This window comes from Elephas maximus, chromosome 6 (assembly GCF_024166365.1).
Source record: "Elephas maximus indicus isolate mEleMax1 chromosome 6, mEleMax1 primary haplotype, whole genome shotgun sequence".
NCBI lineage: Eukaryota > Metazoa > Chordata > Mammalia > Proboscidea > Elephantidae > Elephas > Elephas maximus.
The window spans coordinates 94,471,699-94,499,042 of NC_064824.1; the positions used below are offsets into that span (position 1 = coordinate 94,471,699).

General features: G+C 38.6%; 1 protein-coding gene across 6 annotated transcripts in view; it reads right to left on the bottom strand.

The window, feature by feature from the left end:
• Positions 1-14,862: 14,862 nt before the first annotated feature.
• HECW2 (HECT, C2 and WW domain containing E3 ubiquitin protein ligase 2) overlaps positions 14,863-27,344 on the bottom strand; it is a 463,541-nt gene continuing 451,059 nt past the window's right edge. For 5 of the 6 annotated variants that reach the window (XM_049887746.1, XM_049887747.1, XM_049887748.1 and 2 more), the window contains one exon: positions 14,863-21,137. In XM_049887746.1, the coding sequence (XP_049743703.1) occupies positions 21,026-21,137 (112 nt within the window). In that variant the 3' untranslated portion in view covers positions 14,863-21,025. The remainder of the gene's footprint in view (positions 21,138-27,344) is intronic. The other variant, XR_007517919.1, reaches the window with a different exon arrangement.

Sequence of the window (27,344 nt, forward strand, 5' to 3'; positions counted from 1 at the left end):
TAGAGTTAATACAGAGCTTTCATATATAATATTTTATCTGAGCCTCAACAACCCTGAGATTACTGTGAGCAAGTCTAGTGAGGGCTTCTAACCCCTGCTAAGAATTTATATTTCCATCCCAGATATACTAAATCAGAATCTACATTTTAACAAGATCCCAAGGTGATTCTTATGTATAACTTCTGGGAACTTGTTAGAAATGCAATGGTTTGAACCGAACAAACCGGTTCAAAGCCCTGAGGCTAGTATTAGCTCATTTTCCAGATGAGAAAAGAGACTCTGTTAAGAGATTTGCCTAACCAAGGTCAGAGTTCAGTCCAGAACTGGAGACAACAGACTCTTCTGGTCCAGCCCTAACAGAGGGCTATCCAGAGAGCAACATTTATCTGACCTACTTCCCCTCCCCTCTCCCATCCTCTCCTTTCCCTTCTCTCCCCCTCCCCTGCCACCCCTTCCCTCCGCTTTCCTCTCCTCCATTTTTTTTCTGAAATGTTTTAGGAGGTCTGACAACAGAGCAACCATAGACACTGGGGAAAAAGGAAAATGTGATTTGTCAGGAGAACCCAAAGCTCAGACTGGACAGCAAGCTAGGATGCCTGCAGCACTAGCAGGGAGCTCTGCTGTTACCCCAAAATAGTGCTTAAGTCTTCCTAACTGGCTGGGCTGTGCTTACTCCCCGTGCTACCCTGGATTGCCTGAGACAGTTTTGGGTGGGGATTTGGGAATATCAGGCATGATTTACCATCTGAAGAATAAGATTTAGCACAGATGGAAGAATTCCAAAAGTCCAGGACTTTGAGGAAGATATCTAAGAGAAGGGAATGCACCTGTTGTTTTTTAAAGTTGGCATTTCTGTAGTGAGACCACATAAACAAGAGTACGACGGATTAATGACTTTATAACAAAATGAAGGAACATTCTAAATAAAGCATGGGAGTAGTGTTTTAGGCAAGATGTAATTTCCTTTAATCCTTCGAACGCAGTCTGGACACAAGCATCGTTATTCCCATTTCTCAGATGAGGAAACCCAGGCATAGAGAGTTTGAGTGAACCGCTTGAGGCCACACAGCTAATAAGTGGAAGCAGAATATGAATCCAGACTACAAATCTCAAGTCCTTTTCAGTACACTGCACTACCCCCTAAATAGAGCTTACCTGTTCTCATTTGTTATCCAAACTCCATAACTATCAGGTTTTATTATTACAGTAGAAATCTACTCATCTGCAGTGAACTGCTGTTGTTGTTAGGTGCTGTGGAGTCGGTTCCAACTCACAGCCACCTTATGTGCATACAGAATGGAACACTGCCTGGTCCTGCCCTCACAATTGTTGCTATGCTTGAGCCCTTTGTTGCAGCCACTGTGTCAATTCATCTTGTTGAGGGTCTTCCTCTTTTTCAATGACCCTCTATTTTAGCAAGCATGATGTCCTTCTCCAGGGACTGATCCCTTCTGATAACATGTTCAGAGTATGTGAGACATAGTCTCACCATCCTTGCTTCTGAGGAGTATTCTGGTTGTACTTCTTCCAGGACAGATTCGTTCATTCTTTTGGCAGTCCATGGTATATTCAATATTCTTGGCCAACACTGCAATTCCAGGGCATCAATTCTTCTTCGGTCTTCCTTACTCATTGTCTAGGTTTTGTGTGCATATGAGGCCCTTGAAAACTCCATGGCTTGGGCGACGCACACCTTAGTTCTCAAGGTGCCATCTTTGTTTTCAACACTTTGAAAAGGTCCTTTGCAGCAGATTTGCCCAATGCAATGTGTCTTTTGGTTTCTTGACTGTTGCTTCCATGGGTGTTGATTGTGGATCCAAGTAAAATGAAATCCTTGACAACCTCCATCTTTTCTCCGTTTATCATGATGTTCATTGGTCCACCTGTGAGGATTTTTTTTTTTCTTTATGTTGAGATGAAATCCATACTGAAGGCTGTGGTCTTTGATGTTTATCAGTAACTGCTTCAAGCCCTCTTCGCTTTCGTTAAGCAAGGTTGTGTCATCTGCATAACACGGGTTGTTAATGAGTCTTCCTCCAATCCTGATGCCTCGCTCTTCTTCATATAGTCCAGCTTCTTGGATTATTTGCTGAGCATACAGATTGAATAGGTATGGTGAATGGATGCAACCCCGACTCATACCTTTCCTGACTTTAAACCATGCAGTATCCCCTTATTCTGTTCCAATGATTGCCTCTTGATCCATGTACAGATTCCTCATGAGCACAATTAAGTGTTCTGGAATTCCCATTCTCCACAATGTTATTTGTAATTTCTTATGATCCATACAGCCGAATTCCTTAGTATAGTCAATAAAACACAGGTAAACATCTTTCTGATATTCTCTGCTTTCAGCCAGGATCCATCTGACATCAGCAATGATATCCCTGGTTCCACCTCCTCTTCTAAATCTGGCTGGCATTTCTGGCAGTTCTCTGTCGATACACTGCTGCAGCCACTTTTGAATGATCTTCAGCAAAATTATAGTCTCGTGTGATACTAATGATACCATTCCATAATTTCCACATTCTGTTGGATCACCTTTCTTGGGAATAGGCATAAATATGGATTTCTTCCAGTTGGTTGGCCAGGTAGCTGTCTTCCAAATTTCTTGGCATAGACAAGTGAGCACCTCCAGTGCTGCATCTGTTTGTGGAAACATCTCAATTGATATTCCATCAATTCCTGGACCCTTGTTTTTTGCCAGTGCCTTCAGTGCAGCTTGGACTTCTTCCTTCAGTGCTATGAGTTCCTGATCATATTCTACCTTCTGAAATGGTTGAACGTCGACTAATTCTTTTTGGTATAATGACTCTGTGTATTCCTTCCATCTTCTTTTGATGCTTCCTGAGTCACTTAATATTTTCCCCATAGAATCCTTCACTATTGCAACTCGAAGCTTGAAATTTTTCTTCAGTTCTTTCAGATTCAGAAATCCTGGGCGTGTTTTTCCTTTTTGGTTTCCTGTCTTCAGGTCTTTGCACATGCCATCATAATAGTTTGTCTTCTCGAGCTGCCCTTTCAAATATTCTGTTCAGCTCTTTTACTTCATTTTTTCCTTTTGCATTATGTGCTCAACGTTCAAGAGCAAGTTTCAGAGTCTCTTCTGACATCGATTTAGGTCTTTTCTTTCTTTTCTCTCTTTTTAATGACCTCTTGTTTTCTTCCTATATGATGTCTCTGATGTCATTCCACAACTTGTCTGGTCTTTGGCATTAGTGTTCAATGCGTCAAATCTATTCTTGAGATGGTCTCTAAATTCAGGTGGGATATACCTTGGCTTTCAGGGACTTGTTCTAATTTTCTTCAGTTTCAACTTGAACTTGCATATGAGTAATTGATGGTTTGATCTGCAGTAGCCCCCGGCCTTGTTCTGACTGATGATACTGAGCTTTTCCATTGTCTCTTTCCACGGATGTAGTTGGTTTGATTGCTGTGTATTCCATCTGGTGAGGTCCATGTGTATAGTCACCATTTATGTTGGTGAAAAAGGTATTTGCAATGAAGAAGTCATTGGTCTTGCAAAATTCAATCATTCAATCTCTGGCATTGTTTCTATCACCAAGGCCATATTTTCCAACTACTGATCCTTCTTCTTTGTTTCCAACTTTCCCATTCCAATCACCAGTAATTATCAAATTCATCATCAAAAAGAATATTTCAGGAGCTATCCTGAATTACAACACTGTCAGTGACAAGATAATATCCATATGCCTACTAGGAAGACCAGTTAATACGACTATTATTCAAATTTACACACCAACCACTAAGGCCAAAGATGAAAAAATGGAAGATTTTCACCAGCTTCTGCAGTCTGAAACTGATCGAACATACAATCAGGTTGCACTGATAATTATACACAGTGAACTGCTAAGAAACAGGAAGTAAGCAAAAAACTCTTCAGAAGACGTGTTACAGCGTTCATGTGAGAAGATCTTCCTTAAATGGTGATTATGTTTTTTATGTGTACTCTACTCTTTTTTTTTTTTTTTTTGTAGTTATGTTAGAAGACTGCAGGGATAGGATACTGTAGGAACTTTCCCTCTGTTCTTCCAATGACCGACTCCTTTCCCACCTTCAGTTCTCAGCTTAAATGTCACATTCTCTGGGAGGCTTTCCCTGTCCACCCCTGCTCCCTGTTCTTTCTCTGTTCTCCACTGCATTTTTTTAATCACAGTTTAGTAATTATGGATTTATTTGTTTATTGCCTGTCTTCCCCAGGGGATTATAAACTATCCAAAGGCAGGAACCACAGCTGTTTTATTTGGCAGTATTTCCCCATCACCTATCATGGTGCCTTGATTAGGACTGTTGGGTTATAAGTAATAGAATCCAAACTGAACTAGCATTAGATTTTTATGGGCATTTGTTGTACAGATATTCCATGTTTTATGGAAATCCAGGCCCCAGTTAGGGACTAGAATCAGGAAGTAGCAATCAGTCAGAAACACAGGCAGCAATTTCTCCATCTGCCGGTCATTTCTCAGACTTTTCTCTCTCTGCTGCTCTAGCCATGTACGGGATGGAATGTGTGCACACCACTGTTCTGAAGATTTACATCTCTTCTGCTCACGATACAGCACAGGCAATGAATTTACTCATTCCCCATTCTGAATTCCCTGGGGTGCTTCATGATTAGCCCAGCTTAGGTCAGATAGCCATTCTTGGTCCAACTAGGTAGTAGTGGGGTCATGCAATACAAAATCATGGCTGCTGAGGACCCACCCAGTGGGGAGGATGTAAATCCCCAAGAAGGGATTTGGGAGTTAAACAGATATTCTAAAGGGTGTTTATATCAATCTCATTTAATTCAGCCTCTGTTTCTAACGCCTTCCCAAACCAAAAACTCATTGCCGTTGAGTAGATTCTGACTCATAGCCATTCTATAGGACAGAGTAGAACTTCCAAGGAGCAGCTGGTGGATTTGAACCTCCAACCTTTTGCTTAGCTCTTAACCACTGTGCCACCAGGGCTCCTATGCCTCCCAGTGACCCTTTACTCTTTCACCCCCATTTCTAGACAACTACTTCGCTTGCTTACGAATAAACTCTTATTCATCCACTTTCCATACTTAGATCATATGACAGGGATCAAGGATAGAAAAAAATTTTTTTTTTTTTTTATAAGGTAGATGTATGATAATCCTATGGAAAAAAAGTCCTATGAGACAGGGATAATTTCCTCATTTTATAGATGGGTGAATCGAGGCTGTGAAAGTTTAGGAATCATGCCTAAGGTCACACACCTACAAGTGGCGAAGCCAAGATATGGATCCAGGAATGCCTCAAACCCAAAGCCCGCTGCTTCAGTATGCTGAATACTTCCCAGGGCTGGGGCAGCAGTAAAATGAAAATGTAGGGCAACTCAGGGCCAGGGAGAAAAAGGCATCAGGGTCACCCAGGGAAAAGACCAAAACTAGGATCCGAGAGCCCAAAGTCATCCCCAGCAGTCCTGAGTATGACATGAATATATACGTATATAAAAATAATATAAATATATTTATACTTATTTGTATATATATATATTTTTTGTATATGCATATGTCTTAGTCATCTAGTGCTGCTATAACAGAAATACTATAAGTGGATGGCTTTAACAAAGAGAAATTTATTTTTTCACAGTCTAGGAGGCTAGAAGTCCAGATTCAGGGAGTCAGCTCCAGGGGAAGGCTTTCTCTCTCTGTTGGCTCTCGAGAAAGGTCCTTATCATCAACCTTCCCCTGGACTAGGAGCTTCTCTGCACAGAAACCCCAGGTCAAAAGGACATACTCTGCTCCTGGCACTGCTTTCTTGGTGGTATGATGTCCCAACTCTCTGCTTGCTTCCCTTTCCTTTTATCTCGTTTTTTTTTTTTTTTTAAGATAAAAGGTGATATAGGCCACACCCCAGGGAAACTTCCTTTATGTTGGATCTGGGATGTGACCTGAGCAAGACTGTTACATCCCACTTTAATCCTCTTTAACCATAGGCAGAGATTATGATTTATGACACACAGGAAAATCACAAAATGGAGGACAACCACACAATACTGGTAATCATGGCCCAACAAAGTTGACACATATTTTGGGGGGACACAATTCAATCCATTACAGTATGTCCTATAAACAACTAAAGATATGGTTTGGCTTGAAAACTCTCAACCTAGACAAGGGTAAGACAAAGAAAATTGAGCTGAGCCCGTGCACCCTGGTTTCCTTACCCCCTTGGTTTTCCGATAACATTTTCTTTGAAAAAGTTTAAATTTCCTTCAGCTAAACTCTGAGGAAAAATCACTTCAGCAGATTCAGTTATTTCCTCTTTTGTGCCATCACTATACTGTAGACAATCTTATCCTATAATTTGTTTTCCTGTGTATTTCCTGTTAGACCAGGAGTTCCTCAAGAGCAGAGAACCTATTTTATTCATCTTTATGTTCCCAGTACCCAGCACTATTCAGGAAGTGCTTTTGAAATGAATTAAAGAGTTGGTTTGCCACAAAGATCCAGGATGTTTCTAGCAGCAGCAGTTATTGCAGCTTGAACCTCTAGTAGACATCTATTTGTGGCTACTCAGCACCACCTTCTCCCCCTTCTTGAGGAAGTAGCTTGGCACTCCCACAGCCCTTCACTTCCACCTGTACCTGCCACATTGGCTCAGTGATTGACCATGTGACTAAGGTGGAGCCAATCAGAGTCCTTCCCCAGGATTTTTCTAAGTGCATCTGGCAGGGGAAGTTATCTTTTCTTCTCTGGTTGGAAGCTATTAAGATACGACCTCAGAGCTCTTGGCATTAAGTCCCTCATGTTGGAGAAGTGTGGCAGAATGAAATTCGTATCCAGTGAGAAGCCAGGTGGCAAAAAACCCTGACAAGCTGGCTCCCCAGCCCTAGACCCTATGCCTCCAAGTTTCTACCTGCATGGGAATTCTTCCTTTAAGTCTATGAGCTCCCCCAGTGGCTAGTTGGTACCTGTACTTGCAACCAAAAGTGTTCTGACTAATCCAGGACTCCAACCTACTGTATATCTCCAGGGGACAATATTCATATTGTATTCTAGGTGAATGGTACCCCCTGAGTGCTGGAGTTATGCAACTCTGTATCCCTGAGCCTAGGGAAGAACCCAGAGCAAGACAAAAGAGGAAAGGGAGGATGGGGAGATCAAGGGAGATGGAATATATGGAGAAAGAAAGTTAGTGAAAAAGATAAGAAGGGAAAAAAACTTTGGAGGGTAAGAGTACAGCTAGCCCACCAAAGATGTGGCTGCCTTCTCACCTGGGCCTTTCCCCTTAGTCCAGTAGCTCCTAATGATAACCCATATTTCTGCACCAATTGGTTTTCACCTGTCTACAGTAAAAGTGAGGTTAAAAGGACAATGTGGTGATTATTAATAAAGCTTAATTTACTTAAATGGCAGCTCTTTATTCTGAAATTGTCCTTCTCTTCCTGTATGTGTTAATATTTATTCCTTTTTATATAACAATGATACTAGTGAATGACAATTGCTAATTGTTATAGCTGAATGTTCCTTTTAATCACATATAAAGTTTATAACACTAGGTCATCCCCCTGCCCTCACTAATCAAATGTTTTCTTTTGGGGTGTGTATGGGGACTGAATGGAAACCCTGGTGGCATAGTGGTTAAGTACTATGGCTGCTAACCAAAAGGTTGGCAGTTCAAATCTTCCAGGCGCTCCTTGGAAACTCTATGGGGCAGTTTTACTCTGTCTATAGGGTCGTTGTGAGTCGGAATTGACTCGACAGCAACTGATTTATGGGACTGAATTTTACAGCCACGTGGCATCCAGGTGGGAAAGCCACTATCTGACACCATTCTCTAAAATGTGCATTTTCATCCTTTCATACAAGAACAGCGATTATGTTCTCATCAACATCCTATTTACTATTAACGTAGCAAGGATGTTACCTGAGCTTGTTTACCTAGTTTCCTGTTGCTAATTTAAGGCAGCAAAATTGAATATGGGGAGAGGCTGCTAGAGTCAAGAATACAGCCATGTGAAATATTAGCCAACCAAGAAGGAGGATTACAAATTATTAATGGTAAAGTATATATAGTCTGGACCATTTAATTTAGGGGTAAATTAGTTGAACATCCTTCAGATTAATAATTACAGCATAATATCATATTTATGTCTGTAAGGATAACCCTAAGTCATCAACAAATACATTTTTCCTACTATATATTAGTTAAGATAATAGGAAATTACATATCTTTTAAAAGATACCCATAAGAAGAGTTAAAATTTTTAAGCTTTTATTTAAGAATTTTTAATACATTGGAAAAGACTTTTATGTGAAAATATTAATACCTGGAGATAGCAGATAAATGGGGTACTAAAGGAGAAATAGACATAGCCTAGTATTGTCTATTTGGCAAATAGTTGTTAACACTGGATTAAATGATGAATTTAGTTGATTACTTAATATGAAATTGTTTCCTTTAGATTTTTGCACACTCATTTACACAATAGTGGATTGTTTCAGAACCTTTCTTGATGTGGCACCATGGTAGCTGATCTCCAAATCTCTGGTTCTTTCTTATTAGGTGGATTCTGTCATTTAGGTATTTTTCTATAATCTATAATTTTCTTTCTTTTATCTCCATTTGCTTTTAACATAAAATTTCAAATTTACTATTTATAATATAATATATTGCTTAGAATGAAACCGTTACTTCCATACTAAGCAAATATCTATCCATTTTTTTCAGTGTTTAATTGGTGGTGCTCATTTTTATAGTCGCCGTTTATAGCTAAAAACTGGGCTCTGGTTACCCTGTGAATAAGGAATCCTTAATAAATTAATCTTGGGAGCTTTTGTTACTTGTTCTAGTTCTAGGGCTTTTTTCCCCCCCCATAAACCCACTTATTTATCTAACAGATTTTTTAAAACAATTTTAGATTTACTGAAAATCATGCAGATAACGCACAGAGACATCTCATATCCCCGCATCCAATTTCCCTATTGTTAACATCTTTCATTAGCACAGTGTATTAGTTATAATTAACCAACATTGTTGTTGGGTGCCGTTGAGTCGATTCTGACTCATAGCGATCCCATGTGACAGAGTAGAACTGCCCCATAGGATTTTGTAGCCTGTAATTTTAATCTTTATGCGAGCAGATCCCCAGGTCTTTCTCCCATGGAGCTGCTGGATGAGTTTGAATTGCTGACCTTTGGGTTAGCAGCCAAGCACTTCACCGTTGTGTAACCAGGGCTACTTAATGAACCAATATTGATACATTATGATTAATAAAACTCCATAATTTATTCAGAATGTCCTTGGAATTTACCTAATATCTTTTTTCTCTTCCAGGATCCCAACCAGGATACCACATTATAAACCAAAAACCAAACCCACTGCCGTCAAGTCGATTCCGACTCATAGCGACCCTATAGAACAGAGTAGAACTGCCCCATAGAGTTTCCAAGGGGCGCCTGGCAGGTTTGAACTGCTGACCTCTTGGTTAGCAGCTGTAGCACTTAACCACTATGCCACCAGGGTATTTAGTGTAAATGTCTCCTGGCTGTGCCACTTTCTCAGACTTTCTTGGTTTTTGACGATCTTAAGAGTTTTGGGGAGCCCTGGTGGTGTACTGGATAAGAGCTTGGATGCTAACCAAAAGGTCAGCAGTTCAAATCCACCAGCCACTCCTTGGAAATCCTATAAGGCAGTTCCACTCTGTCCTGTAGGATAGCTGTGAGTCGGAACCAACTCAATGGCATTAACAACAAGGGTTTTTGAATTGAAATCAACTCGACATCAACCGGTTTGTTTTTTTCAGATTTGGCAGAAATTTTATAGGATGCTCCTCTATTGAACTTTGTTGTTTTCTCATGATTAGACTAGGGTTACAGGTTTTTGGAGGAAGATCACAGAAGTAAAATATCATTTTTATCACATCATATCAAGGGTACATACTATCAACATGAGATATGGCTGTTGATGTTGACCTTGATCACCTGGCTGAGGAGGTAGTGCTTGTCAGTTTTCTCCACTCTAAAGTTACTCCTGCTATCCCCTCTCATACTGTGCTCTTTGGAAGGAAGTCACTGTGTATACCCCACATTGAAAGAGTAGGAATCTGTTCTCCCTCTTCTTGAGGGTACAGTATCTACATAAATTATTTGGAATGCTTCTACAAGGGAGATTTGTCTATTCTCTCTCATTTATGTATTCAGTCATTTATGTGTATCAGTATGGACTCAGGGATAGTTATTTTATATTTTGAGTTATGTAATCCAATACTACTTTATTTTGTTGCTCAAATTTTTCCAGCTTCGTTCATTGTGAGCTTTCTGTTGGCTCCTGTGTCCCTTTGACATGCCCCAATATTGTAAGCTTTTTGCGGGGGGGGGGGGGTGGGGGAGGAGGGAGTGCTTCCTTACTTTCTGTCACTATAAGAAGCTCCAGATTCAACTTATTTGTTCACTGCCCTGGTTCTATAACCAGTCATTTCTCTAAGGTATAGGGCTAGGTTTTGAAATTTGATTTTATCTCTTAACGAAGGCATTAACTAAGAGGCCAAGTCAGATAGTAAACTAGTGTATACGTGTGCAACCATCACCACATACAAACTGTGTGGCAGGTTAGAAAAGGCATGAACATACACTTCAACTACAACACTGTTGGCATTTTTGCTTGGGTCAGAGATTGAGGTAGCCTGTTATCTTCGTTCCTCCTTAAACGTTGTTATGAGTTATGTAACAGGCAGGTTAATTGCAGATGACAGAAAACAAACCCAAACATTTTAGCTCCAAATCATCAGTAGTGTTATGTGAGGAAGAGACTCTGATGATACAGACCTTGCATTTCAAACCAATGTGTGCAGCTCCCAGGGTACACAGCTGCTGGCCAAGGAACAGGCAAACTCAATGGAGTATCTTCCTAGGTTGGCACATGCCTTTAATATTTGGAGTGGGGGTGGAAACCACTTGCTATTAAAGCTAATGGAAAAATATTCTATTTTAAAATTAAAACCAAGTTTGATATATGAAAATTTACTTAACTTGAAAATAAATGAAACATGCAAGTAACTTTGTATTGGTAGGGCTGGCTTTAACCTACATCTCCATATTTGGAGGATCCTCTGTCACTGTCAGTGATTTAATGGAAAATTTAAGAAATGCTGATATGGCTTTCTAACTGAAACTGGAGCAATAGTAATTTAGCACTAAAACAAAACAAAACAAAACCTGTTGTGGACTCGATTCTGACTCATAGCAACCCTATAGACAGAGTAGAACTGCCCCACAGGGTTTCCAAAGAGCAGCTGGTGGATTCAAACTGCTGTCCTTTTGGTTAACAGTCTAGCTCCTAACCACTGTGCCAACAGGGCTCCAAATTAGCACCAGTTGGTGAATAGTTCTTTAGCCAACTTTAATAAATGGCTTAATTGTTTTGTTTCTTTTGGCAAGACAATCATTCTTGGATAAAATTGACCCCCAGGGGAAACATGTAGCCCCTGTCCATCCTTTCTTATTCCATTCCAAACAAGAAATGCTGGGTTTGGATCAGTCACATTCAGAAAGAGTGTTTTGATATTTCATTGCTTGAGATTTCTGCTGCATTCCCAGGCCATGAGGCTGGAAAGTAAAGGGAGCTGATTGCTGTTTCAATTGAGGGAGCTGCCAGCCTTGGAGAGGTATGACTATCTAGTCTTGGGGTTGCCCCATTATCCTGGACCTGTCAGAAGGACTCACACTGTTTTCACTGAGGATTTCCTCTGCCCTGAGAAGACCTAGGCTGGGCAATCTGGATCATCTCTGTTCTAAATATTAGAAAATATATTTTCTTACTTCTCTTTATTGGTTGGCTTTCTCTTCCTGAAACTTGTCTTTCCCTCTAAATAAGATGCAGAGGGCCAAACTCTGTATGGGCTTAGGAAAAAAACAGCAGAGGAAGCTTCTTGGCTTCTTTTGTTCTTTTTAGATCTGACTCTGTTTACTGCAAAAGATGTCCTTTACATGGTTTAATCCAGCTTTAAGAGATTATGTTGGACATTGGGGCAAATGCCTCATAGTAATAAAAAGCAGGTCTTACTTAGCTTTGAACCAGTGAGGGATGTGTTGGCAATGTCTCGTCAATGTTCAAAAATGTGGATTTTGGACCCATTTTTAAATATCAACTAGTTTGAATACCAAGCTAGACATGATTATACTACTCAAGTATTTTGTGTGACAAGAGGTGGTATTTTATAACGTTATTATAAATTGTCAAAGAAATACATATTATTCTAATGATTTACACTTTGGGAAATTGCTAATTTTCCCTTTCTAAATGAACATCAGTAACTAAACATTTTTTGGGAGCATCTATCATATAAGGATTTTTAAATAACGGGGCAAATGAAATATGTGAAACTTACTTGTATTAATATAAACATTATACATTTATCAGATGTTCTCATTACAATTTATTCTCCAAAGTTAACTTTGGTTGAGAAAATACTAGTGAGGTAGTCAATTTAGAAGAAAAAAGTAACTGAGAGGCAAACATTTTTGACCAAAAAAGACTGGAAAGTATGAACAAGAAATTTTCCATTCCACAATGAAGAATGTTAGAGACTTTCTGGTTTAAGGATAAAATAGAAAATAGCATGAAAGACTTCTTGGGAGCCATTGGCAGGATGGTGAGAATTATGCATTGCTAAAACATTCACTACTTAAGTGGGTTTCAGGTTTACATTGAAAGTATGTAATGAAGGCAGATAAATTTATCGTAATAAAAGCACATTGAGGTCAAAAGGTATAGAGAGAATGTTATGGCACAAAAATCAGGAGGTTAGTGCCATAGTGCAATCTCTTGCTCTTCTCTTTCCATAAAAGTGTCACATTTAGTCAATTATAGAATCTTCTGCTTTAGCTATTCTCATGTGATGTATACAGTTCATTTGCAGACTGAAATACAAGGAGTTAAATGGCATATCTGTTCTGTGAAATCTTAACAGAGACTCTCAACTTATAAGCTGGTTTTCAGGAAGGTATTGGTAAGCCCAGATCATTTTCAAGTACATCCTTTAGTGATTGTCTGCCCTCATAAAATATATTCACCTTTCTACTTTCTCCATCTCCTCTTATTAACTGCCACGTCTTAAACCACCAGCTGCCATCACACTGATTCCAACTCATGGCAACCTCATGTGTGTCAGAGCAGAACTGGTCTCCGTAGGGTTTTCAAGCCTTTCTTCTGTCTCTGGGTTAGCAGTCATGCACATTAACCATTTGCACCAGCAGGGGCTCCAAGTCTTAGTAACATTTTATTTATTTGGTCAATTCATTTACATCATCAGTCAATCAAATATAAAAGACAAAGTTACGGATTAAACCAAGGTTTTAAACTGGAGACCTGCAGGGAGAATTCAACCTATACACACATTTGATTTGATCCACCAGTATTAAAAAAATCTGGAAATACCACTTAAATATTTGAGTTTCTGGCTTCCTTTTAAGAGTGCTGGTGGTATAGTGGTTAACCACTCGGCTACTAACCGAAAGGTCGGTGGTTCGAACCCACGAGCTGCTCAACAGAAGAAAGATGCAGCAGTCTGCTTCCATAAAGATTTACAGCCTTGGAAACCCTATGGGGCAGTTTTCCTGTCCCATAGGGTCACTATGAGTCAGAACCACTTGAGGGCAATGGGTTTTGTTTGGTTTGAGTTCCTCTTGAAAAATTATATCTTTCAACACTGGACCTGAATTTCATTGGGTAGAAGTTGTTGGAGCAAAATACTAGAATGTTCCCTCTAATCCCTGCCACTTTGTTGTTTATACCCACCCAGCCAATTTCATTACTTTCCTGGCCCTTGTTGGGCATGTGAATATGCGACCCCTAGATTAAACTGTGCTGTGGGTGGTGGTGGTGGTATGTGTGTGTGTTTATGAGTTAAGTATTCAACCATGATGGTTTGACAAATTCTTGTTAACATGTCTCAACCCATGTATGATGCTTAATTTTATGTGTCAGCTTGGCTGGGCTATGGCGCCCAGTTACTCGATCAAACACTACTCTAGGTACTGTTAGGAAGTATTTACGTGTGATTAAACCAGTTGGCCTTAAGTAAATCAGATTACTCTCCACAATGTGAATGGGCCTCATCCAATCAGTTGAGGAAGTATTCTGCTTCCAGAATATAAATAGACCATCTTGCCAGAATTCCCTCTCCTCCCTACCACTTGAGCTATGGATTTTAAGACAAAAGACTGAATTTCCAGGCTGTCTCTTGACCTAGATTTTGGATTTGCCAGTCCCCACAATCCCATGAGCCAATTCCTCAAAACAAACCTCTCTCTGTAAATATATCTTATTCTCTTTTTCTAGAGAACCGCAAGATACCAGGTGAATTAAGAGATTATGATACGTGTTGATTTATTCCTTCAACATTAACTGCTGGTCTATCAAATGGTAAAATATTTCTAAATAACAGAATAGATCCTTAGGATTGGAAAATTTCCTATAGTCTGAGGGCTGTACTGATCCCACGAGACATTTACCCCTACTTTTGTTCTCCTCCCTTTTCAGTTTTTTCCTTTCCAAATTTATGACAGAGAAGTCAGTCTATTTTTTTAAAAGAAGATTTATTTTGGATTAAGCAATTTCATGATGCAACATGGTTTTAAACAAAAATAGAGATCAGTATGAAAATAAAACAAATTATGCACATTAAAATATCTTTCCCTCAAAGCATTTTGGAATCATAAAAAATACAACGTAAGAGTCAGGGGTTTAGATGAGGATAAGAATACAGACTTCCCAGGGAGCAAAAAACTAGTCCACATTTCAGAGTCCCAGGCTCCATGTAATACCACCCACGAATCATTTCTAGGATGTCAACAATCTGCTCTATTTGCTTTGGAAAAAAAAAAAAATGTATATATATATATATATATAAGGTGAAATGATAACTGCATAATTTTCATGCTAAGAGAAAATATCTCCCATTACTATTCTCTATTAAAAGTCACACTGAATAAATATGAAGCTTAAATCAACTGAAGAAAGATGAAACACTGCTATTAATGGTGACACTTGGTATAACGGACGTGATGGTGGGGTTGGTGGAGAGAAATGAAAAATAAACCACCTATGCTCTACTTAGATCCTAGAAATGTTTTATACTGCACCTTAGCATTAAAAAGAAAGCATTGTTATGAAATTAGATGAACACTTTTGGTAAGAGTTGAGAGATGCATGTATTTTTATTCATTTATTTTGAAATGTCTGCATCTCTATTGTAAAAACATTTAATCTTATGTACTTTCCAACATATTAACAGTCCCAAGTTTTACTTATGGTACCATATAAAGAAAAATAAATTGTAATTACATATTCTAGAACATTAGGGTCTTAAAAGAACACTTGGTTCTGTGTGTTTCCTGGTAGGTCCTTGCAAGGTATTTCTTGCATGTTAGCCATCCTTTTTTTTACAGGTGATACACAATCGTGGATAGCTCCTTACCTGGATCAACAATAACTGATCCAGTTTGAATCATACAACATACCTATCAACAGGGTTGCAAAATCTTAAAAGAAAGGTGGATAGAAAGATATCACCCGCCCAAGGCCACTACACATAAAAATCACATATAAAAATTTAATTCTCCCGTGTTCCCCAGAAACCGTACAACTAGGGCCATCCTAGTCTGCTGAATTTTTCAATCATGAAAGCCAAATAAACTACTTTGCAGATTAAATTTAAGCAAATGTGTTTTCTGTCTTAACTTCCAAAATTGGAAACACTGATTAGGTCTCCATTTGCAACTCAATAACCTAAGCCTTAGGTTTTGCTTTGTAGATCAATAAAGAACATTTGAGTCCCCATTAGAAACTATGGAAACGTATCGAAAAAGGTGTGCTAAAAACAAATTAAGCATAATAAATATGCCAAGTGCCACTGTTTCTTTTCACACACAAGACTCAATCACGGTAATGAGAATTCTTAATTTAAAAAAGATCCACAATTTAATGCTAAACTGCTGAATGTCTAGGTCGGCTTTAATACTTTTGGGTTAAATTCTGTTTTGCAGTACAGAAAATGCTAATCGACCTACTGAAGTTATAAAATGAGGGCATTTTCCCACCAGGTAGATTATCAAGCAATGCCACTCCAGGCGGCACAACACCTTTTTTTTCCCTCCAGTTCAGAAACCAAACTGAAGTAGTTCTACCCCCAGCAGCATTCCCTAAAGTGATCCTTCCACCCTCGTTTTAACTTTCCCTCCATCCCAGTCGTGTTTCAATTATTCCCTTTACAGCCTTGGAAACCCTATGGGGCAGTTCTACTCTGCCCTATAGGGTTGCTCTGAGTCAGCATCGATGGCAAGAGGTTTGGTTTTTTGGTTTGGTTCCTCTTGGCCCTGATATGGGCAGCACACACACTCATTATATCCTTTGTGTCAGCTCTTGGGAATGCAGCTACCACTCCCAAATCTTGACAGTTGGTCAATAATTAGCATTACATTCTTGGGGGTAGCACAACTGCCAGGTTCCTCTTCTCTATTTTTTATTTTTATCACCTTTCTAGTGGACAACAGTTGGCACTAAGCCACAATTCGGAAAGCTTTAACATCTCTGACATTCCTTTGCTTCCACACCAGGCAAACATCTTTATCCGGAAAATAAATGAACTAGAAAGGGGGTAGTTAGAAAATTAGAATCTTATTAAAAATAACATGGAAGTTGGTTAAGTGCTGTAGTGTTGTCACTCATCAATTAAATCTGAAAGCAGATGAGAGAGCAGGAGGGCCTGAAACTGGTTCCTTTTGGAGATGAGGCCACATTCTTCATATGCATGTTTTTATTACAAGGGTTACAGGTACCTTTTAATGATGTCACAGCATCATTTCACCTGCCACTGGAATTTCCTGAGTAGGATTGACTTGGACAGACTTTTAGACTCTTCATTATAAGGTGCTTGCTTTGTTAGAAGTGGTCAAGTCATAAAATTTGTGCAGAGATAGAAAAAATGGCTTGGATGACTGTGAGGAGGACAGGGAGAGGAAAAAAGAACCACCAGTTGTCCCTTCACCCACATCACTGGAGACGTGGTGACCAGGGCTTTCTAGATCATCCTCAGTGAAAAATTTTCTTAAAAAAAAAGTAAAGTTTCTGCTAAAGTGCTATTTTTCCCATTATCTTGCTTTCAATTAATATTTGAAAGAAAACTAAAGTACTATACTATACAAATCTACCAAAAGCAACCAAATTTTGCATTCTGTTTTAAATTTCTTATAATAAGCAGTAAAATTGAAGTAAGTCTATGGGAAGTTTTTCTATCAATCTACTAATTTCTCTCTGGATTTTTTAGAAGATGTCACATTTTAAGTTTGTTTAAAATCAGAGTTTGACTGGGCAGACAAAGCATCTTGCAAAGCTCACTGAAAGTGAAACATGCTGGTAGAAACACTGGTCTCCACATTTCCTGAGATGAAACGGAATTGTGACTACAACATACTGAAACTGATCCCACAAGTCCTTCATGAAAATCAACCTCAACCCAGATGGGGCTTGATGCCTTGTACCCCACAAAGTATGTGAGGATCAAAAGAGATGAAGTATCTGAAAGTACTTTGAAACTCTAAAGCAGTATACAAACTTATTTTACTAGTACTGTTACACATTTGGATGCATTTTTACCATTTCTGATTGTTACACAGGCAAAACAGATTTTCTTTCATTTATTACAGAATTTCCACTGAATTATAAATACAACAGATGCTAGAAAACTGTGATGGCATTCTTTGACCAAGGTCTATCCATTCATTTTGTGCACAAGAAAAATATTTTGATCCCCGAAGTATGGCTGGGCTCAGGAACTGGGATTTTTCACACTGAAAATGGAAAGTACACTGTAGTGCAGACAAAGGGAACAGAGCGGACAGTATAGGACTTTTGATAATTCAGAGATCCTGGAGTTGCTCCTTCACTGTTCAGCTTCCCATCTGCAGGCCTTCAACTCTCGTATTTAAATGCATCCTTGTCTTCAACACCGGACCAGTATTGACACACTATTACACGCCATTAGTTACTAACAGAAACAGTACTTATGTGACTTTTTTTAGCCACACTCTCTCTCGTCTATGAAGCCTTCATTGAATCTCCCAGATGGAAAAAGCCATTTTTTCCTTATTCCTTGATTGTAGAACTTACCAAATTTTATTAAGGATACTCTTTTGAACCGTGGTGTTGTCTACTGTAGCCTCTCAAGGGTAGATTTTGCATCTTGTATCTCTATCATGAACCACAATGACTGGTACAGAGAAAATGCCAGTAGCATGCCTCTTCTCTCATATAAGAGATGCTCTGCATACATATTTGATGTACTGTGACTGCCTTTTAGAGTAAAAGAAGCATTACTCATGAATTTCTTAAAAACAAGACAAAAGTCAAATAATCTAGGTTCACAGTCCAAAAGAAAATATTTATGGATTTTTGTCTTTATAGAGTAAATTAAAGTCTAATTTATTCTGTGGGAATGTTATTTAATATTTTTATATAGTTATTATTGGCTGCTTTTTGTTTTACTAATAAAGAATAACAGATCAGTTATCATGGCGTTCTGTTATACTAGTAAATCTTTAATAACTCCCAATTCTGAGAATAGTTATCAACTAGATGACTACACTAATTAAGAATTGCCACACCAGTTAAAACTGTTGAAAAGTTGATGCCTTAACAAAGAAATATACTTGTTAGAAATAATTAAAGAGACACATTTTATTTTGCATCTCTTTTACCTAATAATATACGATATACTAACAAAGTATCACACAGCCAAATGAAAGCTAATGTGGTCAAGGGATGTATTTTTGAAAGCTACACAACCTTCCATTTCAGCTGCTTGGAGAATGCCAGCTCTAAACATCTTAAAAAAAAAAAAAAAAAACCCTAAACATCTTATACACCTTCAAATATGTGTTTTTTCCAAAGTATGTTATAGCATTTTCCTTATAATGAAAAAAATACAAACAAGTAAAAATAGTTTGCAAAATTAAATATATACTTATATTCGTGATCAATAAATACAAACTTACATTCCAGTTAAAATTTTTTTGTCTTCTCTTTTTTTGGTCCAATTATGGTACATAGGCCTTTCTTTCTTATTTCCAAGTTTCTGTATCCTTTTTTTTCCAGGCCATCTCCCCACATTGTAGTACCCGCCTTCAATGCAGGAATGTAACACGAGTGATATTCCTCTTGAGGCTCACATGGTAAATGCAGCTTAACCAACTAGAGAGCAATCAGTTCTTAAAAACTTCCTACGCAAACCACGCACATGACCTCTATAAAACGAAAGACTGCCAACATCCCATAATAGGAATTCCATGGCTACTTGTAGACATAATTCTCAAATAAATGTTCAGGCAATGCCTATTAAAACCATAGGCTGACAAACCAAACGTTAATACAATATTTTTATTACCCACAATTTAACTTCACTCTATTGAACGTCTGATGCATTCTGGCCTTAAGTCAAGTAATGAACAATGATGTGGAATAAACCCAGAAGCAGTTAAGATGAAGGACACCCCCTGGTAAAATTAAGCAGAAATAAAATTAGTGATGCCATGCAGTTTCTGATATACCATAGAAAACTGTTTCTTAATATTGATAAGAAAATTATGCATCAGTGAAAATGCACGTTTAGAAATACAGTGCTCAGAGTTTCAATTTGTGATGTCTTTACTGATGAGGAAAAATGGAATTCTTATTACTAAAGAGAGCTGATATCTTCAGTGTTACCGATGGCTCTCTGAGCTTTGTGTTTAACGATGCTGTACAAATAAAAAGCAGTGGGGGAAATACGAAATACCTGTATTAAATGCCATCCTGTAAAGTATTTGATGGATGGAAGAGAGTCTAATGCATTTTAAATAAATGCATATTATACTATCACATATAGTGAGTCTTAAAAAATTATTACTTATATGCACAGTCCTGGTAGTGGTATACATGGCACTGTGAAGGAAGTTTGATTTAGAAGCTATTCCCTATTATATTTGTCAAGTGATGGAGTTGCTGTTAGTCATATTGTAATGTCCCTTCGACTTTGGTACATTCAGTGCAAAATATTTTGGGGAAATTTTTTTTGCCTTTACAAAAATAAAAGGTCCTTTTTTTCCCTTGAGAGTCCTTAAAAGGATACATAACTAGCATGATGCTCAAGTAAGCATGGAACATGAAAATGGAACAGGTGATACATACAGTATGATAGGTAGGTTCTTATATACATCTTAAAGAACATAAATATAATGAAGCTATAAAAAATAAACAGAACTCACTGTGTATTTTTTCCTGCTATGCTGTGATTGTTAGTTAAAACTGTTTTCATGCATTATAAAGCATAGACTTTGTCATTAGTAATTCATTGTATAACGGTTTGTCTTTAGCCATAATTACACACATACCACTTGCATATAAATTGTCACAGACCACCTTATTGCAAGTCTCTAAAGTTACCTCTTGTTGACTTGGCTTCATTTTCACTTGTTTTCCATGAAAGTTGAAACCTATGGTGCACACCATGCAGGCACTCATAAGCGAGAAATGAATATTCTCTCAAAATTTAGGGCTTAAATGAATGTATTTTCAGAAAATATATTTGTTTTTATTATATAACTTGCACTAATTTGGAGATTGGGCCAAGTGCTGCCAGTTTGGCTTGAACCACGTTCAAGGGTAAGTTTCAAGATTCTCCTGACTCCCAAAAAATTACCCTAGAGCTAATCATGTACGGGTTCATCTTTGTCTTGGAACAAAACAAACGGGAAAAGTTTGGCAGTCAAGAAGAACTGTTGATTGAAAGACTGTTGGGTTGTTCCCAGGGTATCAAGCTTACCCAAATTCTTCCAAGAGGACTCAAAACCACTATCTTGTCCCCAAAAGTGACAAAGCATGTGTTCCCGGAAAGTAACAGCAGTCTGCTTTACTCTAATGTAATAGTTTTGAAACTTCAAATGTTCAGTCATTTTTCCAGAGGGCAGCTTCTGAAATTGCTGCCCATTTAAGGAGCTGGGTATTGTGTTTCCAGGTCACTCAAGTCCAAAGGTACTCGTCTCTTCAACTGCTGTCAAGAGTTTTTCATAAAGCATGGAGAAGGATGGGTATGGGGGCAGATCCAGACGGTTAAAACAAGTATGGGCCCTGTAAACAGAAGAAGCATTACAGAGTTTAGAACGCCTCGAGTAAAATCAGGACGTTTTTTCTGTGTGTGCTTGTGTGCTTGCCTTCGTATTCATTTGTTGCCAATTTCCACATTGCTTTTGGAAAACCTTTAAAAACATTTTGACTTATGAAGATCAGGATTAAATTAAATGTTAACTGTCTAAGAATTAGAAAGTCAAGTTTTTTGTTTGTTTCTCTTTTGGCGTTAGGTATTTCGTTTTTAAGACATGAATATCAAGCCTTGCAATGTAAGTCATTTTCAGAGTTGGCATTTGTTTATCTCTCACATCACCTACAGTTTTGTATTTTTTCATTTAATTGGGCAGGAAAGAGTACCAAGTACCTCTGAAGAGCTGCCTCATGGCTTAGTGTCTTGGGAAATTCCCTAGTCTTCCCTTTAAAGTTAGTTAACCATTGTTACATCTTTCAACCCTGTGTTATAATCTTTATTCTCCCAATTCATAATGCAAAATTATAGCAATTTAAATGATTACATTACATATTCTCTTTTAGAAATATCTTCCCTTTTGCCAAGATAGGAAAAAAAGATGTTTTCCTATTATTTGCACCTGAATCACAATAAAAATAGACAGTTTCCAAATAGTACATCTTATCAAGAAGTAAATCTGTACTTTTGACGTGGAATAGGAAGCACTATTCTGAACGTACGACAGTTCCTTTGCAGGAGTTCAACAATTTTTTACTTCAAAAAATGCTCCTGAATTAATATAAAATTGTAGGAGGAATGATGATTAATAGGCTATTTCTACCAAGTCATATGTTTACATTTTTATTCTTATAAATCACTTTTATAAGTGAAATAAATAAAAATTATATTCCTAGAGGCAGTGTAGAGGAAAGACCACAGATTTGAACTTGGACAGGCTTGGGTTTGAATTCTAGTTCTACCAACCAGTTGTGTGATTTGGGGTGAATTATTAAAAATCTCTGAGTTTCAACATTCTCTTCTGTAAAATGGGAATAAAGTAACTTGTCTCAGAAAGATGTGAGGATTATATAACAGAAACATTGCATTATCATCAACAAGGCTTACTCTAATTGCCTTTAGTAAGCTGCCAAAAGAGAATGCAAAGCAGGCATATAGCCACACAACTTACAGAAACAGGAACACAGGGGGCTGCTATATTATTATGAGGATACCTGTTTTAGGATATATAGTACTGATTCAGAATTTACTATTCCTGTTACTATAAACTCTGGGATATATTAGGGAAATCTTTCCTTTCAAATACTTAAAAAAAAAAACTTATTTCAGAAATACATTTAATATAATTTTATTACACCTTCCTTAATACTGGAACCCAAACCTGGGTTTCAAGGAAAAAGTTTTACTTTTTAAAAAATTCAACTAGAATAGGAAGAGAGTCCCTGGTATAAAATCTATCTTGTGCGAGACAGTGTAATAAAATATTGTGTTGTTCTTTGTGCTGCTGAGTGGATTCCGACTCATAGTGACCCTATAGGGCAGAGCAGAACTGCTCTAAAGGGTTTCCAAGGAGCAGCTGGTGGATTTGAACTGCAGACCTTTTGGTTAGCAGCCTGAGCTCTTAACCACTTCGCCGCCAGGGTTCCAATAAAAATATTAGATGAAGATTTTATCTGTGATCTAGGGGAAGGGGAGAAAGACACAGAAAAGTGAATGAAATGTTTTGAGTACAGTTATATGCTAGACTCTGTGTGTTAGACATATAACATTCTTCATCTCTTTAGACTAAAAGAGGGTACCTCATTATTACGTATTTTTAAACTTTCATTTCTCTGGTTACCACCAAAGTTGAGCATCCTTCCCCAAGTCTGGTTGCTTGTTACATTTCTTGTTTTGTGAACTACCTATTTATTTTGTCTGTTTACCTTTTAAAGCTTTGGGGTTTCTTATTGATTTGTATAAATGCTGTAAAGAGACTCTTTTTTATTTCCTGCTTATCTCTACCAGCCAATTTACTTTTTTATTTAGTTACACATTTTATTCATAGAGCAATGCTAATTTGATTGTTTTCTTTTTCTGACATAGTATCTTTCTCTCTTTACCGTGCTGTTATAAGGAACATGTTGAAAGGGTAATCTCCGCTGTTTTTCCTAATAAAAGGTTTTTGCTATTTTTGTTTTGGTAGAACTAGTAGTGTCAAAGACTGTGAGAGGTGAACTTTTTGGGACAATTCTTAAAAGAGTAAATCCAATAGTTGTAACCTTGAACATGGAGCGCTGGTGGTGCAGTGGTTAAAGAGCTTGGCTGCCAACCAAAAGGTCCGCAGTTTGAATCTACCAGTTGCTCCTTGGAAACCCTAAGGGGCTATTCTACTCTGTCCTATAAGGTCACTATGAGTTGGAATTGACTTGATGGCCACGAGTTTGGTTTATTTTTTTGGTTTAACCTTGAATAGATACATGATTTTTTTTTTTTTTTTTTTTTTTTTTGTGAATGGAATCATATTAAATGAATTAGGAAAGCTCAGTAAAGAAGGGAATTCAAGATGACTCTTTCTCTAGGCCAGAAACACCACCATTACCAGTTGCTGCTGATCTAACTCATGGCAACCTCATGTTTGTCAGAGTAGAACTGCGCTCCATAGGGTTTTCAAAGGCTGATTTTTGGAAGCAGATTGACAGGCTTTTCTTCTGAGGAGCCTCTGGATGGATTTGAACTTCCCCAACCTTTCGGTTAGCAGTTGAGAGCATTAACTGTTTATACTACCCAGGGACAGGAAAGCAATAGTCCCTAACTAATGTTTTATTTGCTTAGGACAGGACATGACTGTAGCTGTCATGTATTCAACATACCCTAGTTAAGCCAGTTCCTTCCACCCTGATAACCAAATACTTTCCCCTTAACAGATGGTTCATTTAAGCTAATTAAGAATTCTAAAAAAATGAGATTTCATCTCACTCCAACAAGGCTGGCATTAATCCAAAAAACACAAAATAATAAATGTTGGAGAGGCTGTGGAGAGACTGGAACACTTATACACTGCAACACTTATACACTGCTGGTGGGAATGTAAAATGGTACAACCACTTTGGAAATCGATTTGGTACGTCCTTGAAAAACTAGAAATAGAACTACCATATAATCCAGCAATCCCACTCCTTGGAATATATCCTAGAGAAATAAAAGCCTTTAAATGTACAGATACATGCACACCCATGTTCACTGCAGCACTGTTTACAATAGCAAAAAGATGGAAGCAACCAAGGTGCCCATCAACAGATGAATGGATAGATTATGGTATACTCACACAATGGAATATAATGCCATCAATAAAGAACAGTGATGAATCTGTGAAACATTTCATAACGTGGGGAAATCTGGAAGGCATTACGCTGAGTGAAATTGAAACCCAGAACCCAGTGCTGTCGAGTCGATTCTGACTCATATCGACCCTGTAGGACACAGTAGAACTGCCCCATAGAGTTTCCAAGGAGCAACTGGCGGATTCGAACTGCCGACCCTTTGGTTAGCAGCCGTAGCACTTAACCACTGCGCCTCCAGGGAATTAGTCAGTTGCAAAAGGACAAATATTGTATAAGACCACTATTATAAGAACTCAAGAAATAGTTTAAACAGAGAAGAAAATATTCTTTGATGGTTACTAGAGGGGGGAGGGAGGGAGAATAGGAGAAGGGTATTCACTAATTAGTAGATAAGAACTACTTTAGGTGATGGGAAAGACAACACACAATACAGGAGAGGTCAGCATAACTGGACTAAACCAAAAGCAAAGAAGTTTCCTGAATAAACTGAATGCTTTGAAGGTCAGCGTAGCAGGGGCGGGGGTTTGGGGACCATGGTTTCAGGGGACATCTAAGTCAACTGGCATAATAAAACCTATTAAGAAAACATTCTGAATCCCACCTTGGACAATGGCATCTGGGGTCTTAAACGCTAGCAAGCGGCCATTTAAGATGCATCAATTGGTCTCAACCCACCTGGATCAAAGGAGAATGAAGCATACCAAGGACGCAAGGTAATTATGAGCCTGAGAGACAGAAAGGGATACATAAACCATAGACTACATCAGCCTGAGACCAGAACTAGATGGTGCCCGGCTGCAACCCATGACTGCCCTGACAGAGAACACAACAGAGAACCCCTGAAGGAGCAGGAGAGCAGTGGGATGCAGACCCCAAATTCTCATAAAAAGACCAGACTAAATGGTCTGACTGAGACTAGAAGGACCCTAGTGGTCATAGCCTCCAGACTTCTGTTGCCCCAGGACAGGAACCATTCCCAAAGCCAACTCTTCAGACAGGGATTGGACTGGGCAATGGGTTGGAGAGGGATGCTGGTGAGGAGTGTGCTTCTTGGATCAGGTGGACACTTGAGACTATGTTGGCATCTCCTGCCTGGTGGGGAGATGAGAGGGTAGAGTGGGTTAGAAGCTGGTGAACTGGACATGAAAAGACAAAGTGGAGGGAGAGAGTGGGCTGTCTCATTAGGAGGAGAGCAATTGGGAGTATGTAGCGAGGTGTATATAAGTTTTTGTGTGAGAGGCTGACTTGATTTGTAAACTTTCACTTAAAGTACAATAAAAATTAAAAGAAAAAAAAGAATTTTAGAAAAGATCACATGCACAGGAATGAAGATTCATAAATAGTAATGTTTGAAGCCCTCAGTTAACTTGTTGCACACACAGAAATTGAGTGCTGACTTTTAATTTGTTGTGGTCTGGTGGTGGGCAGAATTCTAAGATGGCCCCCAATGACCCCTACTTTTGTATAATCCCCTCCCCTTGAGTGTGAGTGTGACCTATAACTTGCTTGTAACCAACAGAATATGGCATAGTTGAATGGATGTTGCAGATGTAACTAAAGTCTCTATTCAGTTGTCATTAATCAAAAGGGAGAGTACCCTGGTGGGCCTGACCTAATCAAGTGAGACTTTTAAAAGCGCATCTAGAGGTCAGAGACTCAGAGCAGCAAAGACACACTCTCTGCTGCTGACTTACAAGAGTAAGCGGTCATGAATTCTACAGATGCAAGGAGGGATTTCTGTCAACAACCTCAGGGAGCTTGCAAGCACGCCCTTCCCTAGTCAAGCCTCCAGATATGAAAACGTAGTCTGTCTGACACCTTGATTTTAAGCCCTGTGAGACTCTGAACAGAACACCCAGCTACTTCCTGCCTGGACTTCTGTGACGTAATCCATTTAAAACTGCTAAATTTGTGGTAATCTGTTATGCAATAATAGTGACCTAATACAGGTTTCAAAGTACTGAAACAGCCTCAGAAAAGGTGACAAGTTTGATGATAAGTGTAATACAGTAGAAGCACCTATCAAGGCTAGGTGGTGGGGCAAAGCTGGGAGTAAACAGCAGTCCTCTCATTCTCCCAGGTTTCTGAGCAGAGAAACAGGAACTCTGCATGTCTCTGCAGATCCTGTAATAACTTATCCAGTAAATCCACAAGTCCAGGGACTCTTTTCCCTAAAAATGCAGTTCTCAACACAGCTCGGGAAAAGCTGGGCAAATTTTTTTGATCTTCTTCAGTTATAAGACATAATCACCATTACCGATCCATAATCTCAGGCTATCACCGCTTCTAAGTTACATCTGGTTGCATAACATATGGCTAACATAACCAAACTTTCCTTCTGAATAAACTGAACAGCTCCTCTGGGATATGTTTCATGAGGTTGGAGGAAGCATATACTTGTGGAGGTTGGAAACTGTGCAGGAAGATTAAATGGTTTTCCCAAGGTCAAAGCTGAGTCAGTGGCCAAACTAAGAATAGGACCTCGACCTTGGGTCTCCTAGGGGAAGTCCAGCATTAGACTGAAAGCAAGGAGGCACATGCTCGTTTGTTCTATTGACTTCTGGAAGCCTGAGTGCTAATTTTATTCCACTTCTGACTGTGAAATGTTAGCTCTCGACATCCAACCAGATTATATAAGTTTTGAGGGCAAGGATGAGCAAGTTAGAGCTTCAAATATTTTTTGAATGAACAACTCTATCACAATATGCATTAGCTCTGGGGAAAACAATCCAGATTGGGTCAGTCCAGAAAACCTTGGGAGATACCGGGGGATTTTTAGGTGATTGAACAACCTAGTTGAAGCACAGGCTTACCAGAAAGGATACTTTGGGGTGCATGGAAATCACCTGAGAACCTTTTAACAATGGGGTTTCTTAGCTGTATTTGCAGAGATTCTAATTCAGGTCTGACGTGGGC